General features: G+C 40.0%; 5 protein-coding genes across 6 annotated transcripts in view; 3 read left to right on the forward strand and 2 right to left on the reverse strand.

The window, feature by feature from the left end:
• The window catches only part of lgr6 (leucine-rich repeat containing G protein-coupled receptor 6), a 38930-nt gene extending 36006 nt beyond the window's left edge, over window positions 1–2924 (forward strand). The window contains exons 16-18 of the mRNA XM_073469729.1: window positions 353–507; window positions 1479–1559; window positions 1669–2924. Coding sequence (XP_073325830.1) covers window positions 353–507; window positions 1479–1559; window positions 1669–2924 — 1492 coding nt within the window. The remainder of the gene's footprint in view (window positions 1–352; window positions 508–1478; window positions 1560–1668) is intronic.
• Window positions 2925–4023: 1099 nt separating this feature from the next.
• On the reverse strand, window positions 4024–6966 carry ube2t (ubiquitin-conjugating enzyme E2T (putative)). The gene is made up of 7 exons (XM_073470474.1): window positions 6854–6966; window positions 6481–6589; window positions 6191–6260; window positions 5649–5754; window positions 5411–5509; window positions 4646–4729; window positions 4024–4297 (listed from the first exon to the last, which is right to left on the reverse strand). The coding sequence occupies exons 2-7, from the start codon at window positions 6587–6589 to the stop codon at window positions 4181–4183; spliced, it is 585 nt and encodes a 194-aa protein (XP_073326575.1). The 5' UTR covers window positions 6854–6966; the 3' UTR covers window positions 4024–4180.
• Window positions 6967–8008: 1042 nt separating this feature from the next.
• Window positions 8009–10526, reverse strand: LOC140999804 (uncharacterized methyltransferase YdaC). Its single transcript, XM_073470345.1, has 4 exons — window positions 10415–10526; window positions 8994–9250; window positions 8652–8832; window positions 8009–8532 (listed from the first exon to the last, which is right to left on the reverse strand). The coding sequence occupies exons 2-4, from the start codon at window positions 9246–9248 to the stop codon at window positions 8336–8338; spliced, it is 633 nt and encodes a 210-aa protein (XP_073326446.1). The 5' UTR covers window positions 9249–9250; window positions 10415–10526; the 3' UTR covers window positions 8009–8335.
• Window positions 10527–10859: 333 nt separating this feature from the next.
• Window positions 10860–15473, forward strand: etv7 (ETS variant transcription factor 7). 2 transcript variants are annotated; one of them, XM_073470343.1, is made up of 10 exons: window positions 10860–10949; window positions 11042–11148; window positions 11346–11493; window positions 11583–11747; window positions 11826–11984; window positions 13810–13941; window positions 14066–14203; window positions 14802–14944; window positions 15021–15121; window positions 15219–15473. In XM_073470343.1, exons 2-10 carry the CDS (start codon window positions 11116–11118, stop codon window positions 15388–15390), a joined length of 1191 nt encoding a protein of 396 aa, XP_073326444.1. In that variant the 5' UTR covers window positions 10860–10949; window positions 11042–11115; the 3' UTR covers window positions 15391–15473. The 2 variants fall into 2 exon arrangements, with proteins under 2 accessions (XP_073326444.1, XP_073326445.1); XM_073470344.1 differs by having other exon boundaries at window positions 13834–13941.
• Window positions 15474–19906: 4433 nt separating this feature from the next.
• On the forward strand, window positions 19907–24678 carry pnpla1 (patatin-like phospholipase domain containing 1). The gene is made up of 8 exons (XM_073469733.1): window positions 19907–20114; window positions 20208–20440; window positions 21454–21519; window positions 22206–22418; window positions 22574–22634; window positions 22742–22990; window positions 23520–23637; window positions 24552–24678. Exons 1-8 carry the CDS (start codon window positions 19907–19909, stop codon window positions 24676–24678), a joined length of 1275 nt encoding a protein of 424 aa, XP_073325834.1.
• Window positions 24679–26883: the final 2205 nt, after the last annotated feature.

Below are 26883 nucleotides of genomic sequence, written 5' to 3' on the forward strand. Positions count from 1 at the left end.
TATTTGATGCTAGTTTATCGATAATCAGATTGCAAGAGTGATATGATGTATTGCCGTATTGATATTTGTCCCACCCTCAATGTAATTGCCAACATTTTGATAAGTAACTGTAACAGACTGCGATTACATTTAGATTGTAATTTAATTACATGTATAAGCACTTGAAAGAGCTTTGAAACTTTAATGTGAATAGCCAAAATTGTTTCTAAAAGCTGGGCTAGTAATGCTCAAGCTCACATTAAAATGAACTTCATTCAAGTCTGAAGGTTTTATTTGTGCATTTGGTAAGTCATCTGTTATGCATTGTTTTTTCCTGGTCTGTTGTCAATACTATTGCATCTGTTTGTTTCAGGGTAATCGAGATGCCGTATGCCTACCAGTGCTGTGTGTATGGTTCCTGTGACAGCTACAAGCCAGCCAGCCAGTGGGACACAGAGCAGAGCAACACTGACGAGGACCTTCACAAGAGGACTGTAGCCATGTACCCTATCCACGCTGACACACACTGTAAGAAAGCATGCAATTATGGTATCTGTGAGAGAATATACAGAGTGTATAACACACATGGTACACACTGGAATGAGGGGTAAAGCAATAGATGGGAATCTGAGCCCCGTATGTGCTCATTGCCATATTACTGACACAAGCCCACTTGAAACATGTCAGAGCCATGCTGAAACCGCAGCTACCTGGCAGTGTTGACCCTTCCAAGCATTCCTGTGGCAGCCGTAAAATCTAAATACCAATAAACCACAATTAAGTTGAAATTAAAACCGTTATTCCAACTCTATTAAAGCTGAAAATAAACAAATTCTGGGTGTACCAAAGGGTAACAATAACAAAAGATGATTAAACCATGACATATCGCTGATTAAAATTTATTCATCTTTAATTGTTAGAGAAACAGTGTCGGTGATGAAATTTCATGCAAGTGCCAATTATAGTCTATAAATATTATTTTCTTTCATCGCAGAAGAATGTTAGATCACCTCCCTTATTGCACCAATCCCCTGCAGCCAGTGCCACCCACAATCTAACACGCATATACTGTGTAAGCTGTCATAAAACCTCACACAGGCTAAACAGACGTTATAGAACAGAGGTTGTCAGGGTCACTGAGGGGTTGGACCCAGAGTTATGATCGTGTATTTTTCCGTAAGTTTTCAATTTTATTTTGTTTTAATTTTTGTCTTGCTTCAGTTAGTTTCCAGAGTGGGTTTGCTTGTCTCAGTTTAGTTTTGGGTTTCGCAATTTGTGAAATACCGACGCTTTGGGTTTGACGGTCGGGTCAGTCGCCATCCCAAAGCATCAGTATTTGACGAGTTGGGAATGAGACTCAAAAATAAACTTTCTTATGAAATGAACCTTTAACTAAAATGTTTCTTTTTCATGCCTAATGTCACTTTTTATTTTAGTCAACTATTAAAAAAACTTAGGTTGGATCTCTGATTGTTGACCATAACAATGCCTTATTCCAGATGACCCTGACCTCGAGGAGTTCCAACTAGAAATAGAGGAATCCAAACTACAGACCAGTGTCCAATGCACACCCACTCCAGGTAACTGAACTTACACCTTCTGTGATGATAATCAAGCTTTTATCAATTGAGGCATGAATTCAGCATATTCAGTCTGTTTATCCACGGCTGACAATTTGTATGCTTGCAGGTCCTTTCCGTCCCTGTGACTCTCTGCTGGGCAGCTGGCTGGTTCGAGTGGGCTTGTGGTCCATCTCCTTGGTGTCTCTTCTGGGGAACTCCCTCCTGCTCCTGACCCTCTTCGGCTCGCCCGGCTACCTGTCACCGCTCCGTTTCACTGTGGCCTGCATGGGTGCTTCCAACCTGCTGACAGGCGTGTGTACATTCACTCTGGCCCTCGTGGACGCTTTAACCCTGGGAGAGTTTGGTCACCATGGTGCCCGCTGGGAAGGGGGTCCTGGTTGTCAGGCAACAGGATGGGTCTGGGTCTTTGCATCTGAGGCAAGTGTGTTGCTGCTGACTCTGGCTGCTGTGCAGTGCGGCGTGAGCGTGACATGTGCCCGTGCCTATGGAAAGTCCCCATCCCTTGGGAGTGTACGCACATGTGCACTTTTCTGCCTCACTCTTTCCCTCACCCTTGCTTCTCTTCCACTGGTAGGGGTTGGGGAGTATGGGTCCTCACCTTTCTGCCTTCCCTCGCCCCTGCCGCCGCCATCCTCTCGGCTGGCTTCCTCCCTGGGCTTTCCCTTGGCACTCATTATGATGAACACACTGTGCTTACTCATAGTGACTGGTTCATACATTCGCCTCTACTGGGAGCTACTTAGGGGAGAGTGTGAGGGCCTGTGGGACTGTGCTATGATCAAACATGTTGCCTGGCTAATATTCACCAATGGCCTCCTCTATGTACCAGTAGCTTTCCTGTCCCTCTGCTCCCTCCTGGGTCTCCTCTCTCTGGGGGAGGAGGTGCTAAAATCAGTCCTTCTGCTTCTCCAGCCCCTTCCTGCCTGCCTCAACCCCCTCCTCTTCCTCCTTTTCACGCGAGATCACTCCCAGTTTTTCTTCTGGCCTCACCCCAAAGCGCGTCCACAGCTACGCAGGGACCGCACCCTGGACTCGCTGGTTTCTGTGGAGACAGAGAAGAGCTCCTGCTCTGATTCATCGACACAGGTGTCGCTCGCTGATACTGATGCTCTGTATAGCGGGGTGCCCCCACTCCAACCCCGATTGGATCCAGTCAGGTTTTCCCACTGCTCCTCCACTTCCTCTGTTCCTCTCATCCCCTGCCAGATACCTACTCCCACTGCCAGAGATAGAGACAGGGTGACAGAACGAGGGAGCCTGAACGACGATGAATGTGTCAAGAGTTTGGATCAAGATGTGATTCATAAAACTTGCTCTCTGTATCACTCTACCATGACTCCCTCTGCAACCTCTTATCCATGAGCCTTCAAGCTAGCTGTCTGAATGGCTGCGGACACTCAAGGACCATCGAACAACAGCAGCAAGACCAGCTCTGGGTTATCAATCATCGAGCACCTAAGAATGAGTCCACAGAGAGAGAGTAGAGTACTCAAGAGAAGTCTGTGAGAACACAACAAAGTGCCGAAAAAGTTCCCTTCACAGTAAAGACTATTAAAGGAAACACCATGCTACATCTTGACTGTTACATTAAAGGACAAATTCAGACACTACTCAGTGGACTGCGTCAGTCATGGACCCGCATGACAAAAAGAAAGCTCAAATAAAACTGCATGGAAAATCTAAGCAACAGACAAATCAAAGGTTTAGCCAGGGGGATTTAGGTAGAACCAGTAGAATTTTAAGTGTAAATGTTCATACTGAAATGTGATAAGACATGCAGCTTAGAGGTTACAGATTGTTTGGTTATATTTTAAGTGGAGTTATCTTATTTTTTTTAATATAAGTTCTATCCTATTGCTAAGGTCTGTTTCAAAGAAAGGGAGTCATCATCAGACACACCAGAACATTTTTACCAGAGTAAGCTAACATTTTTATACACAGAAATGTTATTATCTCATATATTTCTTTGCAAATGTATAATAGCTGTTATAAAATGTTATTCTTTATATGTGGCAGCAAAATGCAACAGGAAACAGATGGCACATTCAGTTTCATACAGTTTACATGATTTTGTCTCAAATATGTAACTCTGCCCACGGAGGGAAGCAGTTATACAGACTGAATGGGATGTAGCTATCTTTCTACAGACATTAGAGTAGGCTAGCAATATGTACATACAATGTAACTACCTCTGAACTAGCATGGTATTGACTCACTACAGCCTTATGATGTTTGTCTCCCTTTTTATATGCAGCAAATATATAATTTTATATATTAAGAAATAAATCCTTAGTTTGTAAAAAAAAACAAAAAACAACCTTGCTATTTAGGATGTACATACTTTGTATACAACTGGTACGCATATGTTTGAATAAAATTATTATCTTCATATTGTATATACATCAACCACTCTACTTTTATGCTGCAATAGTGAAACACACTTCCACACCAAACAAGAAGCTGAACAATCAATTAAATACACTTTAATATCACAACACAAACATAAAAATTACACATAAATATGTAGATATCTCTGGATTAAGAGGAATGCATACATAATAAAAAGGAAGAAGTATTTGCACTAAAGAGACCAGAGGCTCAAACACCTGAGATAGAAACTATATGCAAGTTCTCTTTGCAGGCTCCTCCGCCTCCTGCTGTACACCGCATGTCTCTCTTTTACGTGATGAAGCTTTCTGATCCGGAGTATTTTCTTTGTTGGTCTCCACAGCTCCCTGAACAAAGAAAGATACTCTTTTAGACAATGGCAGCATTGCCCATCTATGCTCCTCCACAACCAAAAAACTGAGAAATGTAGAGGTCACATTTGAGTACAAATACATTAAGCTGCATCACTTTGTTGAAAGTGAATACTGGGAACATTCAACTGAGAGAGCACAGCACCACCTTGTGGCTAAAATATACAAATACACACATCTTACACAAGGACAGACAGTACAGTACTGTGGAGCAGGCTACAATAACCAAGCCACCCAGTAAGAGTAATGCAGCCTAACCAAAAAGGTCAGGATATAATTAAAAGAGGAAAATTGCTTCAATCATCATACACCAGAGGGACTTACCTTATTCTTCTGAACAGCATGTTCCTGTGTCCACTTCCTGGCCTTCTCCGTGAACAGCTGTTTGTTGTATTTGAACTCTGATGACTGCATTTAAAAAATGTAAGCCTATTTTTACAGTTGTATGCAATGAAAATACACACTTTCACCATTCAAATGCTCTCAACTGCAATTTTTAAGGAGAAGTTCATCAAATTCAGTAATTATCTACTCGCCCCAATGTCGATGAAAAGTTGGGTGACGTTTCTTAGTCCACAAAACATTTCTGGAGCTTTACAGCAAGAGAGTTGTAGCATTCTCCTAAACTACTGAAGTGGGTGGAGACTTGTCGTAACACATAAAAAAACAACTGAAAAAAAATTAAAACACAGCTCATCCAGCGTATCCAGTAGAGTAGATGATGACTGAATTTCATTTTGGGGTAAACTTAACCTTTAGGACTGCAAGAGGTTGTACTTTTGAGACAAGAAGTACAGGTGTTTTAGACTGATATCTAAAAGAGGTATTCTGGCATTTAGTAAAACTTCTGGCTTGTAATTAAAAAAAAAACCTCCTGGAAAGAGCACTCAATTCTTTTCCAGGTACAAATTTTAAGCATAGTGTTATTTGGTTCTAAGCCATTCTGATGTCCAAAAACAATCGTGTCACATATGTATATTTATATGATAATGCTCACAAAAACAAAAAATAAAACAACCATAGTGTGAGCTCAGTGCTATTCCAACAGGTGGAATGATTTTTGTGAGTGCAGGATTATGTGTGACTCACAATATCGGCCATGAGCGGGTCATCCGGATTGGGTTCAGCCATGAGCAGCTGAATGGAGGTGAGGACTGTGGAGATGTTTAAGGATGGTTTCCAGGCACCCTGAAAAACATGAACAACAAAAGAGAAAAAAAACATTCAATCTAATGTTAGCTGGTATATTGCCTCACTCACCAAACAAAAGCCAGATGATGGAAATAAAACAATATATTTTTTTATTTTGTTTGGCAGCAGTTACAACCTTTGGTGGGAGTTTGAGAGCATCATGGCAGATACGTCCTGAATTGTCGATGTTTGGGTGGTAAATGGGAGTCAAGAATCGTATTTTGGGAGGCTCAAATGGGTACCTATGAGAAAAAAAGAGTGGGTAAGTCTTAATAGACTATAACATAGAAAAGGAAGAGAGAACACATCAGTGTTAATGCTTTGAGGCTGTGGGCTCTTCATTTCTCTATTATGTGCCTCCTTGTCTCCTTTTTGATCGCAGTGCCTCACATTGAAGGATGTCTCAATTCCTAAAATGCTCCTTTCAAGAGTAAGAGTAAGTAAAAAAATAGATGATGCAGCTGTGCCACACATCATATTTAATTGGCATCTATTTAAAATCATGGCTCCGGAGCACAGATATCTCATTTTGATAAATGCCTGTTGCTTCGACTCCTCTCTCTGCGTGTCTCTTCCTCGCCTCCTCTGCTCACATCTCTGGTGGGAGGGACTAAGACGCGAAGAGAGGAGGTGAGGAAAGGAATCAAAAATGTACAAACAATGACAAGAGGGGTGTACCTCTCTGGGACCTTGATCTCTAAGGAAAAGAGTCCACCCTCATATGGAGTATCTGTTCCACCCATTATCTCTGTAAAACAGAAGAGTGTACAATAAAGCATTATCAGGTAGATGAAACAGATATTTAGCTCGTCACATTCACTACACAAAAATAAGTTAGGGATATTGGGATATGGGTGCATATATGGGTGAATATATGCGTATGCATGGATATGCAATAAAAGTGTGAAATGAAATGTGTTGCATTATTTTTGGGGACCAAAAATATTCCCAATAATGAGACCACTTACGTGCACGGAGGTCGTCTATCCGTTCCTCGGTCTGCCAGCATGTTATCCCGGGAGGGGGCTCGGTGCTCAGCATCTGGAGTTCACGCTTCAAACGGGAAGCCCTCTGCATCTGTACGCAGAGGACTGACATTACTTATGTATTCATTTTAACCCGATAAAAACATTCGCTCAAAAGTGTAGTTAGTTAGCTCCGGAAGTTCAATAATTGTAGCGTTTGACTTAATTTAATTTAACGTTAGCTTTCGTGTTAGAGGCTCCAAGCTAGCTAACGTTTAAGCCTGGTTATGGAAACATGTTGTGTCTGTTAGTTAAGTAACCAAACCAGGGTCGAAATAAGATGTTGTTTACTCGATATTAAAACACAAAGGCTTACTTTTCTCCCGCTTTGACAACTGTCGTCCACTTCACAGCCTAAACTTCAGCTAAACTTCACTTCTTGACTGCACAACACAGTCAGAGAGGAGGCGACGTGAGCTCTGTTTTGGATTTCCCTCTCCCTACGTCATCAACACCGCCCGCGCTTCACTTCTTCTTCTTCTTCTGTTGTTTTAAAGGCGAGTTGCACCAAGCCGGAACACGACTGCCACCTGTCGTCGAATTGCTAGTGTTGTCTACCTGTGGTTAAAACGTGAAACTGAATCTCATGGTTTGTCTCAATTGCCTGAAAAAACAATGTTTTTAAGTTACCTTGAGGTCAGAGCTTCGTCGTTGATTGATTTGAAAATTCTGGACAAACTAAAGTGGCATGGATGAGTTTCTGTTCTTAAGATCTACCTTTATTTGATCAATAAAGGTAATAAAGATCATAATAATGTTTTGTTCTGTTCTGTTCTGTTTTTACCCCTTATTTTACTCACAGTACAATCACCCAGTGTTGTAAAAAGTAAAAGTCACACTCGAGTAAAAGTAAAAGTTAGAGTCTTTAAGTATGATATATTATATGTACTCAAGTGTCAAAAGTAATTTTCTGGCAATAAATGTACTCAGTAAAATACAAGTGGAAGTGAAATTACACATATATTTACATATATACTGTAAACAATGACCGATCATCACCCTGACCAATTATTGGATCCAATGTAAAATATTTTTCTGATTATCAGAAAAAAATCAATTACATATATTTCAAATAAATTCATTTAAAATGCGCTACTTTGGCCTGACTCTGATGCAGCATGCACTCTGCAAGTGCTGTATTGTAGGCAACTGGACTTGTTTCAGTTTCTTGAAGACGTTTCACCTCTCAACAGAAAATTGAAATACTCAAGTAAAGTACAAGTGCTTCATGATTGTACTTGAGTAACGGCACTTTGTTACATTCCATCACTGCAATCACCCCCTCATAGCTCAATATTTTCATCTATGGGCCACTGTAAATACCTGTATGTTTCTAATCTTTAATATTTGTAAAGTAACACAGAGGCACTTTTATGTACAGCTTATTTATTGTCTGTAATTTGAAACTTTGTACCCAATGCCCACCACTTAAATTAATGCATTGCAACAGTATTTGAATTTTGCAGCAGTATATCTTTCAACTTTGGTTTTATTTGATTTTATGAAATTCATATCATCATCTTCAGTTCATTCAGTTATTAAAAACAAAAGGTGAGACAAGGGGTGTGCAGTTGGTTGCAGTTTGGAACTGCACTGCTATAAGCCACTAAATCCTACACACTTGACCTTTAACACTTTTGTCATTGAACTATTACACAGTTAATGCATACAAAGCAAACACAATTAACAGTGTGTATTGTATTTCACTTCTTTTCTGTGTTTTTCTAGTTTGTTTTATTCAAGCATTAAAGAAAAATCAGAACACACACAATCTCTCACCCTCAGTTTGATTTAAATCTTATTTCCAGGCAGTGGCATAAATAGCCTGAAAAGTAATGTGGTTGTTCTGTTTGTCTTCCATACTGACGTCACTGAAGCCAGAGTCTCTCAGAGCTGCCATGTAGGCCTCCGGGCGCCAGTTCTCTCCTGGCATCACTCGCTTTGCTGCAAAAGCAGCCACATTGCTCAGCCTCAGTGTGGTCACCATCAGGCCTCCTGGGACATTTGTGCGGAGAGAAGAAAGTCAAAACTAGAAATAAGGTAGTTAATCAAAGAAAGTAGTAGAAGAAGAGTAGAAGTAAAGACCGGCTTACTGTAACAACATCATATCCTACCTGGTTTCATTACTCTGTGTACCTCTGCGGCTCCCTTCCTGAGGTCAGGCCAGAAGTAGTAGCAGTTACAATGAAAAACTTTATCCACAGTGCTGTCTGCAAGAGGCATCGCTGCTACATCACAGTGGTGCAGGGTCACTTTCCCACTGGCAACAAGTTCCTTCAGCCGCTCACTTGCCATCTGTAAGAGAAGAAAAATAAAAATGTTTTACTATTCTACTTTCTCAACTATTGTCTGTTTGCCAGGGGTTCCATTTTTCTATGTTTTTGTTTTTTTAGGAAACTTCAACATGAATGTGATAAACAAACTTGACTTCCACTCTGTCGGTATTTATACTTGACCTGATGCATGTACTCTGAGTAATCCACCCCTATGAGGTGGCCTGTGGGCTCTGTGAGCAGTTTGGCTGCTGACTGCAGACCCAGTCCCGGGCCGTGACCCAGCTCCAGCACTGTATCCCCTGGTTGGATCCCACTCAGCTTCACAGCATTTTCCTCAAGGAGCCGGTTGCGTGCTGTGAGAAACCTACTGACCAGCCACCCTGCTACTGATCGTGTTGGGTGGCCTAACTGTTTCCCCAGTTTTTCAGCCCACATCACTGAAAAAATATGACAGAAAAGACATGTGGGTCAAGGTTAATACAGATGGTTTCAACAACTATTACTAACAGCCAGAAATTGCAAATTATTGTAGCTAGCATAGCCAGTGACCCAGTGTTTACAAATCCTGACTAAGCACTGGTTTCCTGTTAGTGTTAACAATGCATAACAATATGGTGACGCTGGGGACATGTTCCCACCACTTTTTAAAGGCATAATTAGTTAAATTTGTACTAAAAAAGGAGCTTGCATCAAGAAATATTTTTAAAAAACAAAACAAATGAGTTGCTATATGCATTTTTGCCCTCGCCATTACATTGCCCAAATGTTGAAGACTGTTTCTAATAGTTCCTATAGTTCAAACACAGTGTGATTCTGAGTAATGTTATTCTGCTATAATATGGTTATACATTATATACAGTCAGTAGTTTGATATCTTTGATATCTCCCTCTAGTTCTACCGCTGTTTTTTCGCTCTATAATTTCTCCCATGGCTAAACAGGAAGTTTCTATTCATTTGTAAAGAAATGCGTTCCCTTGCGTTGGACACTAGGGGAATTATCCATATATTCACGGATCTACAGACACCAGTCATATACGTAAGTGGAAACGATGCGTTTCTGAGAAACATATTATGCCTACGCGACTCAAAAGGCGAGGGAGGGCACTTTATCAGGTGGGCCGGGGCCCCCGCTGGCCACCCCTTGGGGCCGCCACTGTGTATAAATATATGTAGTTCTTCTTATCTCATTTTTTTCCCCAATCCACAATCAAATCAAAATTTGAAGATTCACAGTGAGATATTCAAGTAATGAGCAGTTATGATCCAGATGTTTTTTTTTTAAATCGGGGGATCAGCCTTTATTCAGTGGCTCTTGTGTCATTAGTTGTATCTTATAGATGCTGTAGGTGCTTCAATGTTACATTCATTACCATTTTGTCACTGTACATTAATACTAGTGCTTTATAGGCTTTATAGGCCCCATGCCTGTCCGTTTCCCCTCATTTACCTGGCTAATCCTGCCCCCTTGTGGTAATTCAGCGTACACCTTATGTGAACGCTTTCTCCATAAGCTCCGTGTTTGGAGGAGTCGAGTCGTCTTGAACTGCAGTTTACTGCTCTGTCAGATATGTTTGCTCGTGTTCTCTGACGGACTCCTTACCTCTCCTGTCGTCCAGCAGTGCGCTCCTGCAGTGTCACAGTGTGATCCTGAGGTAACACTGCGGTCCGCTCGCGTGTTTTGGTCTTCAGTGAGTTGGCAGGAGGAGGAGGAGCTCCAAGGCGCACTCTGTCCTGTAATATCACTCATCTGTTCACACTCCCACTGATTTTTTTTCTTTCTCTTTTTTTATTTAACTTTCACTCACTTCCTGCAAATTTTTTTCATTTGACACCCTCCGCATAAACCACCACGCACACACACACGCACGCAGATATTTCTTGAGTTGTTCCAATATTTTAAGCAGCCTTCCTATAAACACGCGGCCCTGTTAAGCGCTGATGTTTTTTTGGAAACGTCGTCTACGGTCGCTTCCTCCAATCAGCCAATTTTGCACAAACACACACACACACACACACACACACACACACACACACACACACACACACACACACACACACACACACACACCCGCCCCCCTTTAAGAGGATTGTGTTTCTTTCGTTTTCATTTCCCGGAAGGATCGAATATGAAAATAGTAGAGTTTTACTTCACCGAGTCTTACATATATATAACTCCATTTGAAATGGACTTCGAGGAGGATTGACCTTCACTTTGTTTCATTTATAGGACGACTTGGGAGTTTGCTTACAAGGAAATAATCCTGTTTCTTCCGTACAGTCGAATAGGTAAAGGACATTTCCATGGAGAACGTTTCCCCGCCACCTTTGGTAAAGGTAAGTGAAGAGCAAACTGTCCTGTCCTTAAAAACAAACAGAGCACAACAGCATTATTTTATTTATTTATTTTTAGATTGACAGCTTTCAATCTTTCAATCAAGGGCATGCTTTTAAGATTTTTTTTTTTTTAAAGTTTCTGTTTCTTTACTGCCACTTCATGGCACTTCATGGGCACATGTGTGGGTGTTTTGCAGCAAGAAAACAGAGCAAACAGTCCTGTGTCTGTAGTGCATGGAAGCCAAGTCAGCGTCCCTCTCAGTGTGCTTCACTCCACCCCCAACCAGCTTCCTGTGGTCAGTCCTCCCACTCAGGAGGACTTGTGGCATCTACCTGGACGGCTGCGTGAGTCAAACCCTGACATACGCTGTGGAAGAGACCCAAACACCACCTGTCACAGTGAGGTTATTGACCTCAGTGCATCTGTTTTCTAGGAATAAACCCATCTCTGTGGGATAAGGAGGATGTTGCCCACTGGCTCCACTGGGCTCAGAAGGAGTACTCTCTGCGCCGGCCTGAGAAGGGACGCTTTGAGATGAACGGTCGAGCCCTGTGCCTGCTCACCAAGGAAGACTTCAGGCGCCGCTGTCCCAGCTCAGGTAGGATTGAGTGCAGAAAGAGTGTGTGCCGACTAGTTATGTGACTGTGCTGTGATATGCACCCCCTGTTTTCTTCAGGTGATGTCCTCTATGAGATCCTGCAGTGTGTAAAACAGCAAAGAAGGAGTGTTATGACTCCCTCTCAGGCAACTGGGAACATCCAGAGCCCGGTAAGCTGCCAGATACCCCCGCAGAGCGTCCAAGAGAGCCAGCCTCCCACAGTCAGTGACAACCAAGGTCAGTAAGGTCAAGGAGTAAATCCATTAGACTCAGTTTCATTTTGAGAGAACAGTTCTCAGAAGCTATCAATAGACAGTAGAGAGAACTGTTGCCAAGACAGTTAACCTTTCTGCAATACACTGATCCGTACATTTGTGCTTGTCATAGGTTTCCATATTTACATTTCTACAAAATATGTCACAATACTTTCATCATTACATTTTTATGGCCCGACAGTCATATTTGAGGTGGAGGGGAAGATGGTGGAGTTACAGGGCAGAGGGCTGCCAAGCCAGCAGCCGCAGTTTGAGACTGTGTTTCAACATTCATAAGGATGAAACCTCAGGATATTTTTAAAGGGTAACGCCACCAATTTTACACATCAAAGTGTGTTTACAGGTCTTAGGGAGTACTACTGCATATCCACTCAGTGGCTAAGTTGCATTGTGGGTGATGTAGGCACCAGATTTTGAAAAGCAGTCCACTGGTCCAGCATCGCACTCCTACAACACTGTTCGACACATTATCAACGTTTTCAAAACAAAAGATCAAAGAGATATCACCTTTTTTTATTCCACACATTCTTCTTCCTTTTCAAAACCCGGTGCCTATTTCACCCATAATGCAACTTAGCCACTGAGTGACATGCCTCGAGGCAATTTATCAGATTACATGCAGCTTCCTCTGGAGCCACAGCACTTGTATACTAATTTTTTCACGTATGCAGTTCTCCCCAAGAACTGTAAAATTGCTGGAGTTATCCAAACCTAACCAGAACATAATGACAGCGTTGTAGCAAGAAAGTTTACATATCTGTGGTTTGCATGAACATACGTTGGCAACATTTATTCTAATTGAGTTCGACATAACAGGCACAGATGTTCAACAAAACAAATACAATCATGCTTAAGCATTTAGCTATTGCATACAGGAAAGATCAGGGCAACAAACTACCTACATCAAGGTCAGTTTGTTACAGTATTCAGATGTGGGTGCACACAATCACACTGTGCAAGATGATTGTTCGAGTGTGTTGCGTATCAAATAAAACTTGTTTATCCTTGTTAGATTGTGCAAACACTTCCTGATCAGCGGTATGTGCTGTACATGTGCAAACGAATCATGCAGGAATTCATTGCTCTCTCCTCTGACCGTTTTATTGGATTTGTAAATACATCCGTCGGCTTCTCATTCCCAAAGTTTAACCCTGACCAATGCATGCTGCCCTGAAAACCATATGCAAGTCAAATTAATATAAATTTTACTTTTCACTCTACTTTTTCTATACATGTGAGGACCAGAAGTTAAATAAGTAACCACAATTTCAAATGGCATGCAATATCATGTGTATAAAATGGAAATAAAACTTGTTGTAAGCAGTGTTTTAATGTCTCACTACATTTTGATGAACAGAACTGCCTCGTGTGTAATGTGCTATGTGTTGCATGTAAAAATGTATTTGCAGCTGCAACCATTAGATAAATGTGGACGCCCAAAAAGCACGAGGACAGTTCTTGAGTATAATTACTTTTGGTGAGGCACTTTCGGTGAGGACATTTTACCCTTCAGTAGAGGAGTACAAACACACACTCTTTGTTTCACCCAACCATAAAAACGGTACTTTCCATTCGAAGAGCAGGACTTGTGCCAGTGGGTGTGCCATGACTACCTGGAAACCAATTATCTTTGAACTCCAGAGTCCAGATCTGTGACTTTGTTCTACATACTGCAAGCAAGTAGTGAAATGGCCTCTTTGAGTTTAGCAGTGAATGTGTGAAATGTTCATCACTTTTGCTTTCTGTTTAGCTCTTTTTTCACAGTTCCTCATATTTCTCTGTAACAGTTTCCCTGGCTTTCACAACTGCAGTGTCGGCAGCTGTTGTAACCGCCATGACGAGCCAGCCAGAGCCGATGTCACCTCTCACAGATCGTCCCATGATCTTTTATACCTACCCTGCTCCACTCACACATACCAGTGGGTATAAACAAAGGACAATTATCAGAAATAAAGTTCCCTGCAGATGTAATTATTCACAGTTTTTCCGATTTTTCTGTCCACTCTCTGTTGCTCTCTGGATCTTTCCTTCTCTCTCTTTTAGATGGATCAGCAGATATCTCCACGTCGCCCCACAACCAAGCTCCTCCACAAACAGAGAGCATCATCCAGGAACCGCTCAACCTGTCCAGCAGAGAGAAGCCAAGGAGCCCCCTGCACAAAGCAAACGGCCGCCTCCCAGGTAGCTTTAAGTTGGTTTATTGACAGTTTGTTACAGTATTCACCCATAAAATACACAAAAACAATGTAGTTTGTATTAGAGAAAGTGCACAGATATGTTAAAAAACTGGACAGCCTTTTAAATCAAGACATTCACAGACACAAGCCTTTGATACATCAGTGTATCAGGGGTTTAGTCTGCCTTAGTTCTTCAAGTTCTTCAAAGAACAACACAGACAGGAAAGCTTTGAGATGGAGTTGTATTTGGATACTTAAAGCTTTAAACACTTGGCAGGGGACGAAATAAAAAATAATGTCAAGATTATCCTGGCCTGCTCTAAAACCTAGGCAACTGGAGTCGCTTTAACTTGAGAAATTTTTATTTTTATTTTTTGGCGGGCTCCTCATCTCCCTGCCATTCTTTAGTTTGGAATCCAAAGTATTTCCACACAGTTGACTTTTTTTGCGGCATATACAAGCCTTCACTTGCATAGTTGAGTGTTTTTATTGCCATCTACCATAATATATCTTTTATCCTCCCACCCCTGATAAATACTAATAATTGATGGTAGCAGTAAAAGTTTTGGCAACATGTGGCTTCTTGTTCTAATCATGACCAGAGTGCAGACTGCTGTGGGACTATGTGTATCAGCTGCTGTGTGACGACCGTTACCAAGAATACATCAGGTGGGAAGACCAGGGCAGCCTAGTGTTCAGGGTGGTCGACCCCAACGGATTGGCACGTCTCTGGGGAAACCACAAGGTAAGCACCCAGGTCTGTCTGGTTAATCTCGTAGGAGAAAAACGCCCTCGATAACGCGTGACCTCTTTTGTTACAGAACCGAGACAATATGACGTATGAGAAAATGTCCCGTGCTCTGCGGCACTACTACAAGCTGAACATCATCAAGAAGGAGCGAGGACAAAAACTCCTCTTCAGGTCTCTTTGTCTTTCCTCTTTGTCACTCTCCTCCTGTCTTTTCCCCACACCAACACACACATTTATGGTCATTGCCTCTTCTCTTTCCCCCCTTTAGGTTTCTCAAACTCCCACAGGACATCAAGAAACCGCTGGCTGACTGCGCCGAGTCCCCAGAACACACTCCACCTCAGGACGGAGACTTTCCACACAGCAGTCCTGCACATGAGTTCAGTGAGGACCACTTTGAGGTTTCCCCTGATCGTGCTTCTCCACAGCCTCCGCCATAGGAAAAAAAAACAAAACAAAAAACAGTGTATTGAATTTATTTAATACGATAACACAAATTATTTCAGAGGATTATGGTGTAGTTACCTTACATTTTGAGCTTCAGAAAATAACCCATGCATGTACAGGTTTCACAAAATGCAAAATGTTCTGTGCAACCACAATTCCAAAAAGGTTGGGACACTGTGCACAACAAATGAAAATCGAATGGGAGGACTTGAAAATGCTTATCGACTGAACTTCAATTGACTACAGTACAAAGGCATGATATTTAATAATTTGTTATTTTTTGTAAAAAATACGCTCATTCAAACATGTTCCGAAAAAGTTGGATTGCAAGTCTTTTCATTTACGTCATAAACAGCATCCCAACTTTTCTGGGGAGTCAGGGTTGTATGTATTGTCAGGAATTCTTGCACTGTGAGGTTGCTTTTAATTTAGCTGTGAATCGTTGTATTTATCACTGTGATCAGAACGAACACTAATATTAAGGGATGAGGAAAACTGTGAAAGAAATGACATCAATATTCAAACAGCCAAATAATCGTAGGAACTAAAATTTCTCAGGCTTATATTGTTTGGTGATTGTTCGTGGTCACACAGAAATATTTGACGTGCAGGTTAAATGCCAATTTGTACAATTCGTACAGTTTTTTAAATTTTATTTTACAAATAGTTTGCTTTATCAACCTCAAGTTGAGGTTTTGTTAAGTTTCAAATTTTCAGTAGCCTATGTGTTAATTGTCAATGTTTTTCCTGCTTTATAAAATAAATATTTTGAATGGTGCCTCCAAAATGTGTTTATTTGTATTCTCAAATACTCAAATAATGTCTTAGAACACATATCACTATATTGTTATTTTATTACTGATGCAATAATAATTTAGTTATCCTTTCACGAAATAAATAAAAACTAAAGAAAACAAAACAAGAGAAAAACACAGATTGGTTGAACTACAAATCCCTTTAATAACATCACTTACAGCATTAGCAAGCTCAAAATATATGTAAAGAAAACCTACACACATCCATGGTACTCATTCTTGCCTGTACCCTCGTGTCAAAGCTGGTATCTGTACCAGCAGGGGGTGATGTGGTAGTGCAGTACCCAGTGGATCAGCTGCAGACAAGCGAGAGGCAGCAGCAATACTAACAACCAACAAGCTGTGATGATCGACAAGACTCCTAATGTCATTTTAAGAGACCGGCGGCCAGGATGAGTTAGCTACACAAATCCACAGCAACACCCTTGACCATGATTTTATACCTCTGGTTGTCCCTCCTCACTCTGGCTGGCTGGTTCCTCAAGTGGAGACTGTTATTTTGACTCCTTTGCAGAGGTAACACGGGCCCTGGGGCAAAGTTATTAAAGACTGTATTGATAAGCTCCAACATGAACGGCTCTTTTATCTGTGCTTTTTTAAGGTTTGGTGCTGCAGCCTGGGCTGTCGGTCCCGATGCTAACTCCTCTGCTGTCTTGGGGAGGAGCTCCTTACTGTAGGTGCAACAACACTTTTACATGGACCTTTATCAACACACAAGAACATTTTCAATCTGTCTCTCATCCACTACTTGCAAGCACAGAATGCTAGCTTGACTAATAGCAAGTTGTTACAAACAAGCCAAAACAAAAGCTTCATGTAGACTTATCCGCTGGCTATTAGTGACTTTGCTGTTGTAAACATTACTGTTGCTCCTCTAGAAACAACATTTAATTAATTATATTTAAAATACGAATAAATTGTGATCCAGTTCTGTCAGTCACAATAGCAGAACAGACTATGTAAAACAGGAGGGTCACCTGGTGCATGTTTAATCATCCAAAGCTGTCAAACTAAAAAATCCTTCTAAACATTGTTTTTACCTCAGTACTAATATAATTACTAACAATTCAGTAAGTATTTAGTGGCGGTGATGGTGTTATTCACCTCTCAGAGATCACATGGTTCCATTAGGATGAATCACTTGTCCATAAAAAGTAAATGTTCAAGCTTTATTTTAACGAACACTGGAAAAAGGAAAAATCCAGATATAAAATACATTCATTTTACATAACTTTTAATCTTTAAAAATTGGTATGGATGTTGATAAATGGAGAATGAGGCAACTCTTCTCTTCGGTGTCAAATTGACCCATACTGAAAATCAAGTCCATCAGTTAACTTCGATAATGCGATGTTTAGGATATTAGTGACTATAAATGAACAGTTGTTTTCTGCATACAGTGTTGCCTTATGTTTGGTGGGTAACAAGGAGTACTGTATTTCACCTTTGGTTGACATGAATGTCCTGTTTTAATGAATAGGACTAGCAGTTTCCTTTGGCATAATCAGAATTGACCTCAAGATGTTCATCTTCAGACACTTCCTCCTCTATTTCACTGTCGAGATTAGTGTTCCAGAGCCTTCGGGGCCGTCGTCCTTATGCTTCTGTTGCTCATAATGTCAAGCTCTGACAGTGCTTATACTGTATGAGTGTAATGTTTGTAGGAATGCAAAGCAGAGACCCATTTACAGAGTAAATGTTCTTTACACTTATTAAGGGAAGCATAATAAGTTTCATAATGAAAAAACTTTAAAATGGGTCAATTTGACCTGCAACATAAAAGGAGGGTTAAGATTTGATAACAATTTGAGGCTATGTTTCGCTGACAGTGTGTGTGTCTCCTGCAGTTTTCTGTCATCATTGTGACCCAGCACAATGCAAAAGTGTTTCAAGCCTTTCTCTCTTTTTTAATTGTCTCTGAGCTTCTGTGAAGCCCGCTGATTCTCATTATAAAAGCTGTCAGTGGCTTAACAGTCATAACCACAGTTTGAGTGAACTACATTATATGGGCATTGAGACAGTGAGAATGCCACGGAGAGGTGGTAACGTGGACAGAGTCCTGCTCCAGAGAGAAGCCTATTGGATACACTTCCTCCACACTCTGATTCCAAAGGGACTGGATGAGGAGATTTCATTTACTTGTTTCCTGTGATACAGGCATGTGCTATGTGGTCTCTGTGATACAGTTAGGTGCTATTCTGTTGTGAGATTTTGTTTTGTTTGTATGAGACCCTGCTCATGAGCACCCCTGTGATTTTGCCTTCAGCCGGATTTTCTCTTGTTTATTCGCCACAAGAAGGATTCAGCACCCTGTACTGAAGCCATATATGTGAGTTGAGCGCATTGTCTCTTATTTGTATTAACAGTAATCTACCTGGATCTGTGCTTCAGGGTATCCTGTGTTGGGCCCTTAAATTTGAGGTAATTGGGCCTGGAAAGTCCTTGGATTTTATGTGTAAGATGGAAAGGGAACCCTATTCCTTGATTAGGTAACAGTAAAAAGACAACAGAACAACCTACTACAAAAGAATAAAACAACAAGTATTTTGTTAAATCTAAAAAGATTCAAGATTTGTGTCATGATTCAGTGTTTTTATTCTTGTTTTCTTTTATTTTGATAGTATGCCCACTGTCATTATTCAATGTCTTCTTGTTTTTCCTGTTTTATTTTGTGATTATGCCCTCATGTGTCTCTTCTTGCTTTTCAGTTCCTCCTGTGTGTTTTTCCCTCCCAGTGCTTTTCCACTCGTTTCCTCACCTGTTTCTCTTCCCTCCTCACTCCACCTGTTCCTGATCCCCTCATTAGTGTCTGTGTATATAGTCTTTGTTCTCCCTCATGTGTTTGTCACTTTGTTTGGTCATTCCTCTGTGATGTTCCCTGTTGTCTCCTGTACTCTGTGTTCTGTGTTACTCTGTCGTTCCTCCAGTGTCTTCTCCTGTGTCTCCTCCTTGCTTTTCTGTTGCACTTTGTTTAAGCTTTTTAGTTGCTACTTTTGTTTTTGGTCCTTGTGATCCTTTATTGGTTTTTGTTTAGATTTCTTGTGTTTTGTACTTTTAGCTTTATTTAAATAAAGCCCACTTTTTGTTCCCCTTATCCTGCCTCCTGTATGTGTTCCTGTGTGTCTGCACTAGGGTCCTCCTCTAGCATAACCCCAAAACGTAACAATTTGTTTGTATTGTACTTGCAGTGTATTTTCAATGCTACTATTACCTAGCTCACTAACTCAGTTGTAGAGACAGTGCTGCTGTTGTCAATTTGAAAATTGTTACTGTGGCAGACCAATTAAGTATTTCTCTTGGAGCTAAAAACACTTTTTGTTTGATGTGTACTTTTAGAGGTCTTTACTTTTCATTCAGCACTGCTAGCCTTCCAGGACTTTTTATTCATTCAGTAGTATCACAAGGAAGCTGACATGAATCAAGCAAACCAAAATCATTTTATTAAGACTAGAGATGGACAAAAAGTCATTGAGTGAGAGAATATTGTGTGCTATATCACATGGGCATGACCAATATAGTATGGCTAATTGAGGGTGGTTTAAAACATCGCTTGAGACAGTCCTCCAGTCTTCACAGGATAACTCGTCTCAGCCGGCTTCAACTTGCTCTACTTTTAAAAGACAGAAGGAGACTTTTGAATTTTCATCGTCTACAATTAAAAGATTTGAAATTGAGAGTTCAAATCCTTGTGAAAATGTCTCCGGGAGTTTCCAGTTGTCATTATCGAGAAGTTCCGCCATGCATCTCCTTCTCTGGATCTGGATTCATGGCCACCTACCAGTTAGGGGTCGCCCAGTGCCTCCTCAATTATGCACCGTGGATACTCCGCACGGCACCTTGTGTCCTGGGTGCATCTGCTGGGTCTCTTGTTGCGGCTGCTGTGGTCTGTGAAATGAGCCCGGGTGAGTGACTTTATCTTTTTTTGTTTTTTTACATAAATTACATAAACTATTGCATGTTATACTGTTTCTGACTTGGAGTCTTCTGTTTCACAGTTGCTATCCGGGATGAGATGCTACATTTTGTCAAACAGATGAAGGCTTTTACACTTGGACCATTAAACCCCTCAATCAATATCTTCAACTGGTTGGAGGTGATTTTACAGAAATATCTTCCTTCCGATGCACACCAACTGGCCAATGGGCGTCTTGCTGTGGCTATGACCCGCCTGACCGATGGCAAGCTCATTATCATGTCAGACTTCCAGTCCAAAGAGGATGTAGTACAGGTCAGTATGTACTTCTTTTTTCTTTTTTTCTTTTTTTTTAAGAAAAACGGGTCCAGAAACTTTTTTGATTTTTCATTTAGCAGAAACATTTTTGATTTGACCTTCAAATTCCCACAATAATACCTCCAAAATGTATTGAAAATGACCCCTACAATATTTAATAGAAATATTCTGCTGTTTTCCAAGAAGCATTTAATAAATAACTAATAACTTTATTTAACACTTCTCCAGGAAACTTGCAACTGGTTTCTGCTTTAAAAAAAAAGAGAGAAGAGAAGATGACCGGTTGCTCTATTTACCACTGACGGCAAAAATTGCACAAAAGACAATATCAAACAATTATTGTTTATAAGTTTAATTATTTTTTTATGTATTTATTTTCCTTTCTTTTCCCTCTTCTCTCTTTATTATTCTTGCACTTTCCCTTTCAGCCATCCCAGTTACACACACAAAACTGCCTTTTTAACACCCTCAACAAACACCCATTTGTTTTTGCCTGCTCATTAAACTTTCTAGTTTTGTCTTACGGTCTCCAATTTTCTTTTTTCTTGTTTGGGTATTTCCTATCATGTCTCTCACTTGTCTTGTATTGCATCACTTAATAAAAAAAGAAACAAAACAAACCAAACAAACAATACACTTGACAAAGCCAAAAAAAAGAAAATATCAAACAACCAGGAAAGGCATATTAAAAAGCCTTTATTGTAATAGCTAAATCATTAAAAGAGCCAACATGTTTTAACCAAAAGGTCTTCATCAGGGCTTCGTTTCTGCTTAACTTCTGGTGATCATGACATTTTAGTTTCCAACTAGTTTCTATCTCACTTCCCCTAAGCATGCCACTAAATTGAAGTGAGTTGCTGCAATTTAATTTCTAACTAATTTTTGACCAACCGCTTATTGGGAAATGGAATAATATTATTATTTTTGTGGAAAAATAAACCTTAACAGTGATAGTTTTTAAGCTTACCTGTCACCAATTATTACCATCTTTAATCCCATGTTGTCTCTAGGCCTTGCTGTGTAGCTGCTTTGTGCCTGGGTACTGCGGTATGCTGCCTCCATCTATTAAAGGAGTGGTGAGTATTCGATGGCCTTATGAGTATCAGTGGTTGAATGTAATATTTATTCAAAAGTTTGTGAAAGTGAAAGTTTGAGGCACATTTACTTAACTTTTATGCAACATTAGTCTTCTAATTCACTACATCTCAGAGGCAAATATTAGATTTATTTATTTATTCATCCCACAACGGGGAAATTCACAATTTATTCATCTCACAACGGGGAAATTCACAGGAAACCTCGCTCAAGATGCAAAGTACAGGAAAAAAATCAGACAAATACGCATAAAGATAAATAGAAAAAAATAAGATATTTACAAAAAACAGAGTGGAAAGTGATTGTTCAGGTGGTGCTTGAGTTAAACAGTCTGATGGCTGTGGGGCTGAATGATCTGCGGTAGCGCTCCTTCCTATACGGTGGGTGTAAGAGTCTTCTGCTGAAAGAGCTGCTCAGTATTATACATTTTATTCCACTACATATATCTGACAGCTTTAGTTACTAGTTACTCTTTAGATTAGTTTCTTCATACATTTCCAGTCCAGTGAAAACCATCTAAAGTTTTTGAATACTTGAATACTTTTACTTGAGTGAGGTTTTGAATGCAGGACTTTTACTTGCAGTGGAGTATTTTCAGTGTTACTAGTATTTACCACACGTCAACCACTGGTTTGTTATATCATATATATGTGGTCTTATCTCTCAGCATTATGTGGACGGAGGTTTCAGCAGCATGCAGCCAGTACTGCCTGTACCCTGCAGTTCCATCTTGACGGTGTCTCCGTTCTCTGGAGAGATGGACATCTGTCCTGCTGACACACCCTGCATGTGGGACATGGTCGTGAGTGGAACCACCCTGAAAGGCAACGTGGCGAACAGCCTGAGGATCATAAATGCTCTCTACCCAATGGCTCTAGAGGTCAGACCCCTGCATATCAGTCAACCTAAATGTTTGAAATTTGATGAATCGGTGTGACTTAAAGGCGCTTGTCCAACAATAACACTGAGAAATAGATCCTCTAAGGGAAGATTTTATAAAATGATGTTCTGTTTGTGCGTCCATCCTCTCTTTAGACTCTGGAACAAGCCTACGACAGCGGCTACAAAGATACTGTTCAATTCCTTGCGTCAAACGGTGGGTCAGCTGTTTCTCTACATAAAAACATGAAATTACAGATACTGTAATTTCTTCTTACACACAGACTCAATCTAACCTGCCTCATGTCTCCCCCTTGTTTGCAGATATTGTCCCATACATGATGATGCACATTGTATCCAATGAGCCACTTGACTGTGACCGAACCAAAACATGGACGCGCGTCGAGACTGACTTTAAGGAAGAGAAAGAGATGAAGGCAGAAAAGGAGACCGCAACACTGACAACTTTAACAGACTGCAGAAGTGTGCAGACGGGCAGCTCTGCCAAGCAGGAATCAACTGGAAATCGACAAACTGAAGAACCTCCTCCCCAATTTGAGGTGGTGAAGAATGGTATGTCTAACACTCGCACAAACACACACTCACACATATTAAACATGCAGCATTTAACCGCATGCTCTGATTTCCTGTTCAGATGTACAGAAAATGTTGAATTAAATAAGATGAACTTAAAATCTGTCTCGAGTTTCTCATGTTGGGTATGTAAATACAGATTTAGCAGAACAGTTACTGTTACTATTACTACATCTCAAACACCGCTGAAAAGGGCATCACTGGAGCGTCTGTGTGAGTTAACAGTTTGAGTACGAAGCATTGAGAATGAAACCGACGAAGCCAACCAATTAGGAGGGGTAGGGTGGGTCTTCTTGAGCAGTATGATGCTATCTCTGCTGTTCAAACAGAACTATACAGAATGCATTCATACTGATTTCCCTTGTTAGATCCATGAATTTTACAAGCAAAATAAGCACATGATAGGTTGGTTGATAATGTCACAGTCCCATGACTGTATCACAGCATTTTTTTTTTATTGTGATATCATGAAATTCGGTATTGTTACATCCCTAGTCATGTGTTTCAGCTCTGCTGGACACCGGATTGACCTATCTGGGCGTGTTTGGACTCCCTGTAAAAATCCTCTCCTACCTGCTCCTGCCTCTCACCCTGTCATTCTACACTGTACTCCAGTTTAGGCACAGGTAATACATTCACTAAACACACAGTACATGACATGGACCAAACCGGTAAATAAAGGGCTACAGCCAACAAATGATGAGCTGAACTTTTGTACAAGTTAAAGAGGCCATATTATACTAATATTTAATGTAAGTTACAGATGAAGTGGTATAAATCTTTGCATCTGACTCACAACAAACAAGCAAATATTTCCCAATATTTTTTTAAATGTGGCACAGGAAATTAAACTGATGTTTATGTATATCAGTAGGATTTAATTAAACACTTAGATGCACAAGGAATAGTATTTTTGCTACGTGATATGATATAATCTATCTATCTATCTATCTATCTATCTATCTATCTATCTATCTATCTATCTATCTATCTATCTATCTATCTATCTATCTATCTATCTCTATCTATCTCTCTATCTCTATCTCTCTTTGTATCTCTCTCTATATATCTCTCTCTCTATATATATCTCTATATCTCTATCTCTCTCTATATATCTCTATATCTCTATATCTCTCTCTATATCTCTATCTATATATCTCCATATCTCTCTATCTCTATATCTCTATATCTCTCTCTATATCTCTATCTATATATCTCTATATCTCTCTATCTCTATCTCTCTCTCTATATCTCTATATCTCTATATCTCTATATCTCTCTCTATATCTCTATCTATATATCTCTATATCTCTCTATCTCTATATCTCTATATCTCTATCTCTCTCTCTCTCTCTCTCTCTCTCTCTCTCTCTATATATATATATATATATATATATATATATATATGTATATATATATATATATATATATATATATATATATATATATATATATATATATATATATATATATCTCATCTAGAAATGTATTTTAATGTACAGTATTTAAGTGAGTTTTTTTCTCCCTCTCTGTCTCTCAGAGTGACGCTGCTGTTCAGCCAGGTGCCAGAGTCGGGGTTCTGGGCATGGCATGCTGTGAGACACTTTACATTTTTCTTCTCCAGCATATTCTTCTGCAGCCTCAAGAAGAACCTAAATGACCGGTAAGACTGCTCAATATTTGATTCATTACTGAAACTGTGTGTGACGCTTTCAGAAGTACTGTTTACTTATTTTACCTCTAACCTTTGGGTTCTGTTCTTGCATAATACGAGTGGTGGAAATGACCATATCTTGGTGAGGGGTGGGGGTATTTTACTCATTACCGCGACATTACCATGACCTATACAAGCTATACAAGCACTTTAAGCTTTTCTGTTCCACATTTTGAGTACACATTTGATGTTTCCCGTCTTATTTCCATTGCCATTTTCAATTCCATCGTTACTTATTATTCCTCATTGTGAAATAGCATAATTATCCTTTAATTGTATCTCTTAATTTTCAATTATGTACGACTTTATAATAATATATAATATATCTTCCACACAGAGGACGCTCTGAGCACTGCAACTGTGACTTTCTGAACAACCATTAGTGATTGAATTTATGAACTCACCATTATTTATAGCTAAACAACCAGCGGGCTAATGGTTATCTCTGTGTTTTAGGATCATGCCCTTCATGCTTCTGTTGGAATGGTTGAAAATTCAAGCACGATATGAGGCTCCAAAAGGGCAGAGGAATGCTACAGCTGTCCATCAGGTTCCCTCTTCTGCCCATTCAAAAGATGTCAGACATCGGAGTCAAAGCAGACAGTTTGTCACTAAATCACAGGATTACAAGAAACCAGAATTACAGTGTATGTAGTCAACAGAGTCATTATCTTTATAGGTCACCAGACAGAAATGGTAACACTGTTTACTTAAAGAACTGCTTTATTTAATGTCAGCTGGTTAAAGTGTTTCTATTATTTTAACCAGGCCCAGTTGTAGCAGTCATTTTGTGTGGTAAAATATAAAACTAATCATACATTTTTATATGACAGAAACGTTCCGTGAGGATAAGCAGTCTATTCTGAAGTTGGTATAGGGTGAAAATGCATGGGCTGGTCAAATGAATCTCTTCCTGATGTACGCATGAATGTACAGATATTGTGTGGTCAAGAGATATGCTTGTGGCAAAACTGTAAATATATGCCATGTGACACTGTAGGCAACAGAGTTGAATGGGGCTGAAATTAAAATTTCTTGCTCTTAAAACCAATCGTTACTAAACATCCTTAGCAGAGGTATAACTGCTGATTCAATATAGTTCAATGGTACAATTAATATTTTTTTTTTAATTCCTCATTTCGGTCTAATGCAATGTTGTCAGGCAACATTACTGAGTCTCCGAAAGGCTAATGTGGTTTCCAGCTTACAGCGAAAACTAGATAGCGGGTCAGCAGCTGATTTGTGTAAAAAATCAAGTCCCATCATTCATTTGGCAAAGTTTTAGTGGAACATCCAAGGCAAACGATTCTTAGCATAGCCTCAGGGCTACTCTAAGAATTTCATTTCATTTCCGCAATAGTGGTGTCAACAGGTCCCGTGATGCACCATTTGAACACTGCGCTCTTTCATTCTTTGTCCCCTTGAGTATAAACATTTACTACCTACTACTGTTCATTAATGTGTCATTGGCCTCTAGCACTACCCTCATTTCTTTTCCAAAGTGACTACAGGAAATTCTGGGAACTCTGACAAATGTTGCCACTGTGACGCTTTTCAGAAGCAGAATAGATTATTTTTCTTTAGCGCCACCATCACATTTTGTAACCAATATTTATGTGCTTTTGTAATCCTGTTCTCCTGTAGACTGCAGATGAATAAATGGTGCTTCTCGAAGTTTCTGTTTCTCTTGATAAACTTTTAGCAATCAGTTAAGGCCATAACTGAAATTCTAATCTTTTTAAAAACAGCTCTACATTTTGATGCAAACTGCTTCTGTCAGGCCTGCAACAACTCATTTTGGCCGACAAACATAATGAGTTATGCTAATGCTGGTTTAATAAGGATGTACAGTCAAACATCTGACCAACTACATATCACACCATGGCATTATTAGTTTCTGTTTTTTTTTTCACTCAAGGGATGGGGTGAAATATTTTGGTGTTGAAGACCGTCATAAATATGGATCGGCCAAAAATATATTATTTTGAGATATTGGGAGGATGGTATTGCAGTTTTTCTAAATTAAGATGAAGGTCCAAAGTAACATTAATAGTGTCTAGGAGGGCATTAAACAGTCCACAATTTTAAAGTTTCTCTGTTTTGTTCCTATTTCTCTTATTTTACAATTGACTTCTTGTTGATGTTGACAAAAACTTCT

The sequence above is a fragment of the Pagrus major genome, chromosome 7 (genome assembly GCF_040436345.1).
Source record: "Pagrus major chromosome 7, Pma_NU_1.0".
Taxonomy (NCBI): domain Eukaryota; kingdom Metazoa; phylum Chordata; class Actinopteri; order Spariformes; family Sparidae; genus Pagrus; species Pagrus major.

Bases quoted from the DNA above. Each gene is read 5' to 3' on its own strand.
- LOC140999804 (XM_073470345.1), bottom strand. From the start codon at position 9,248: ATGTGGGCTGAAAAACTGGGGAAACAGTTAGGCCACCCAACACGATCA. The intron at 8,833-8,993 runs GTCAAGTATAAA...CTTCTCTTACAG, and splicing joins ACTCAGAGTACATGCATCAG to ATGGCAAGTGAGCGGCTGAA. The intron at 8,533-8,651 runs GTAGGATATGAT...CAAATGTCCCAG, and splicing joins ACACAGAGTAATGAAACCAG to GAGGCCTGATGGTGACCACA.
- pnpla1 (XM_073469733.1), top strand. From the start codon at position 19,907: ATGTCTCCGGGAGTTTCCAGTTGTCATTATCGAGAAGTTCCGCCATGC. The intron at 22,419-22,573 runs GTCAGACCCCTG...TCCTCTCTTTAG, and splicing joins TCTACCCAATGGCTCTAGAG to ACTCTGGAACAAGCCTACGA. The intron at 23,638-24,551 runs GTAATACATTCA...TCTGTCTCTCAG, and splicing joins GTACTCCAGTTTAGGCACAG to AGTGACGCTGCTGTTCAGCC.
- etv7 (XM_073470343.1), top strand. From the start codon at position 11,116: ATGGAGAACGTTTCCCCGCCACCTTTGGTAAAG. The intron at 14,204-14,801 runs GTAGCTTTAAGT...AATCATGACCAG, and splicing joins AGCAAACGGCCGCCTCCCAG to AGTGCAGACTGCTGTGGGAC. The intron at 14,945-15,020 runs GTAAGCACCCAG...CTTTTGTTACAG, and splicing joins GTCTCTGGGGAAACCACAAG to AACCGAGACAATATGACGTA.
- ube2t (XM_073470474.1), bottom strand. From the start codon at position 6,589: ATGCAGAGGGCTTCCCGTTTGAAGCGTGAACTCCAGATGCTGAGCACC. The intron at 4,730-5,410 runs GTGAGTCACACA...TTTTAAATGCAG, and splicing joins ACCCGCTCATGGCCGATATT to TCATCAGAGTTCAAATACAA. The intron at 4,298-4,645 runs GTAAGTCCCTCT...TTCTTTGTTCAG, and splicing joins ATGCTGTTCAGAAGAATAAG to GGAGCTGTGGAGACCAACAA.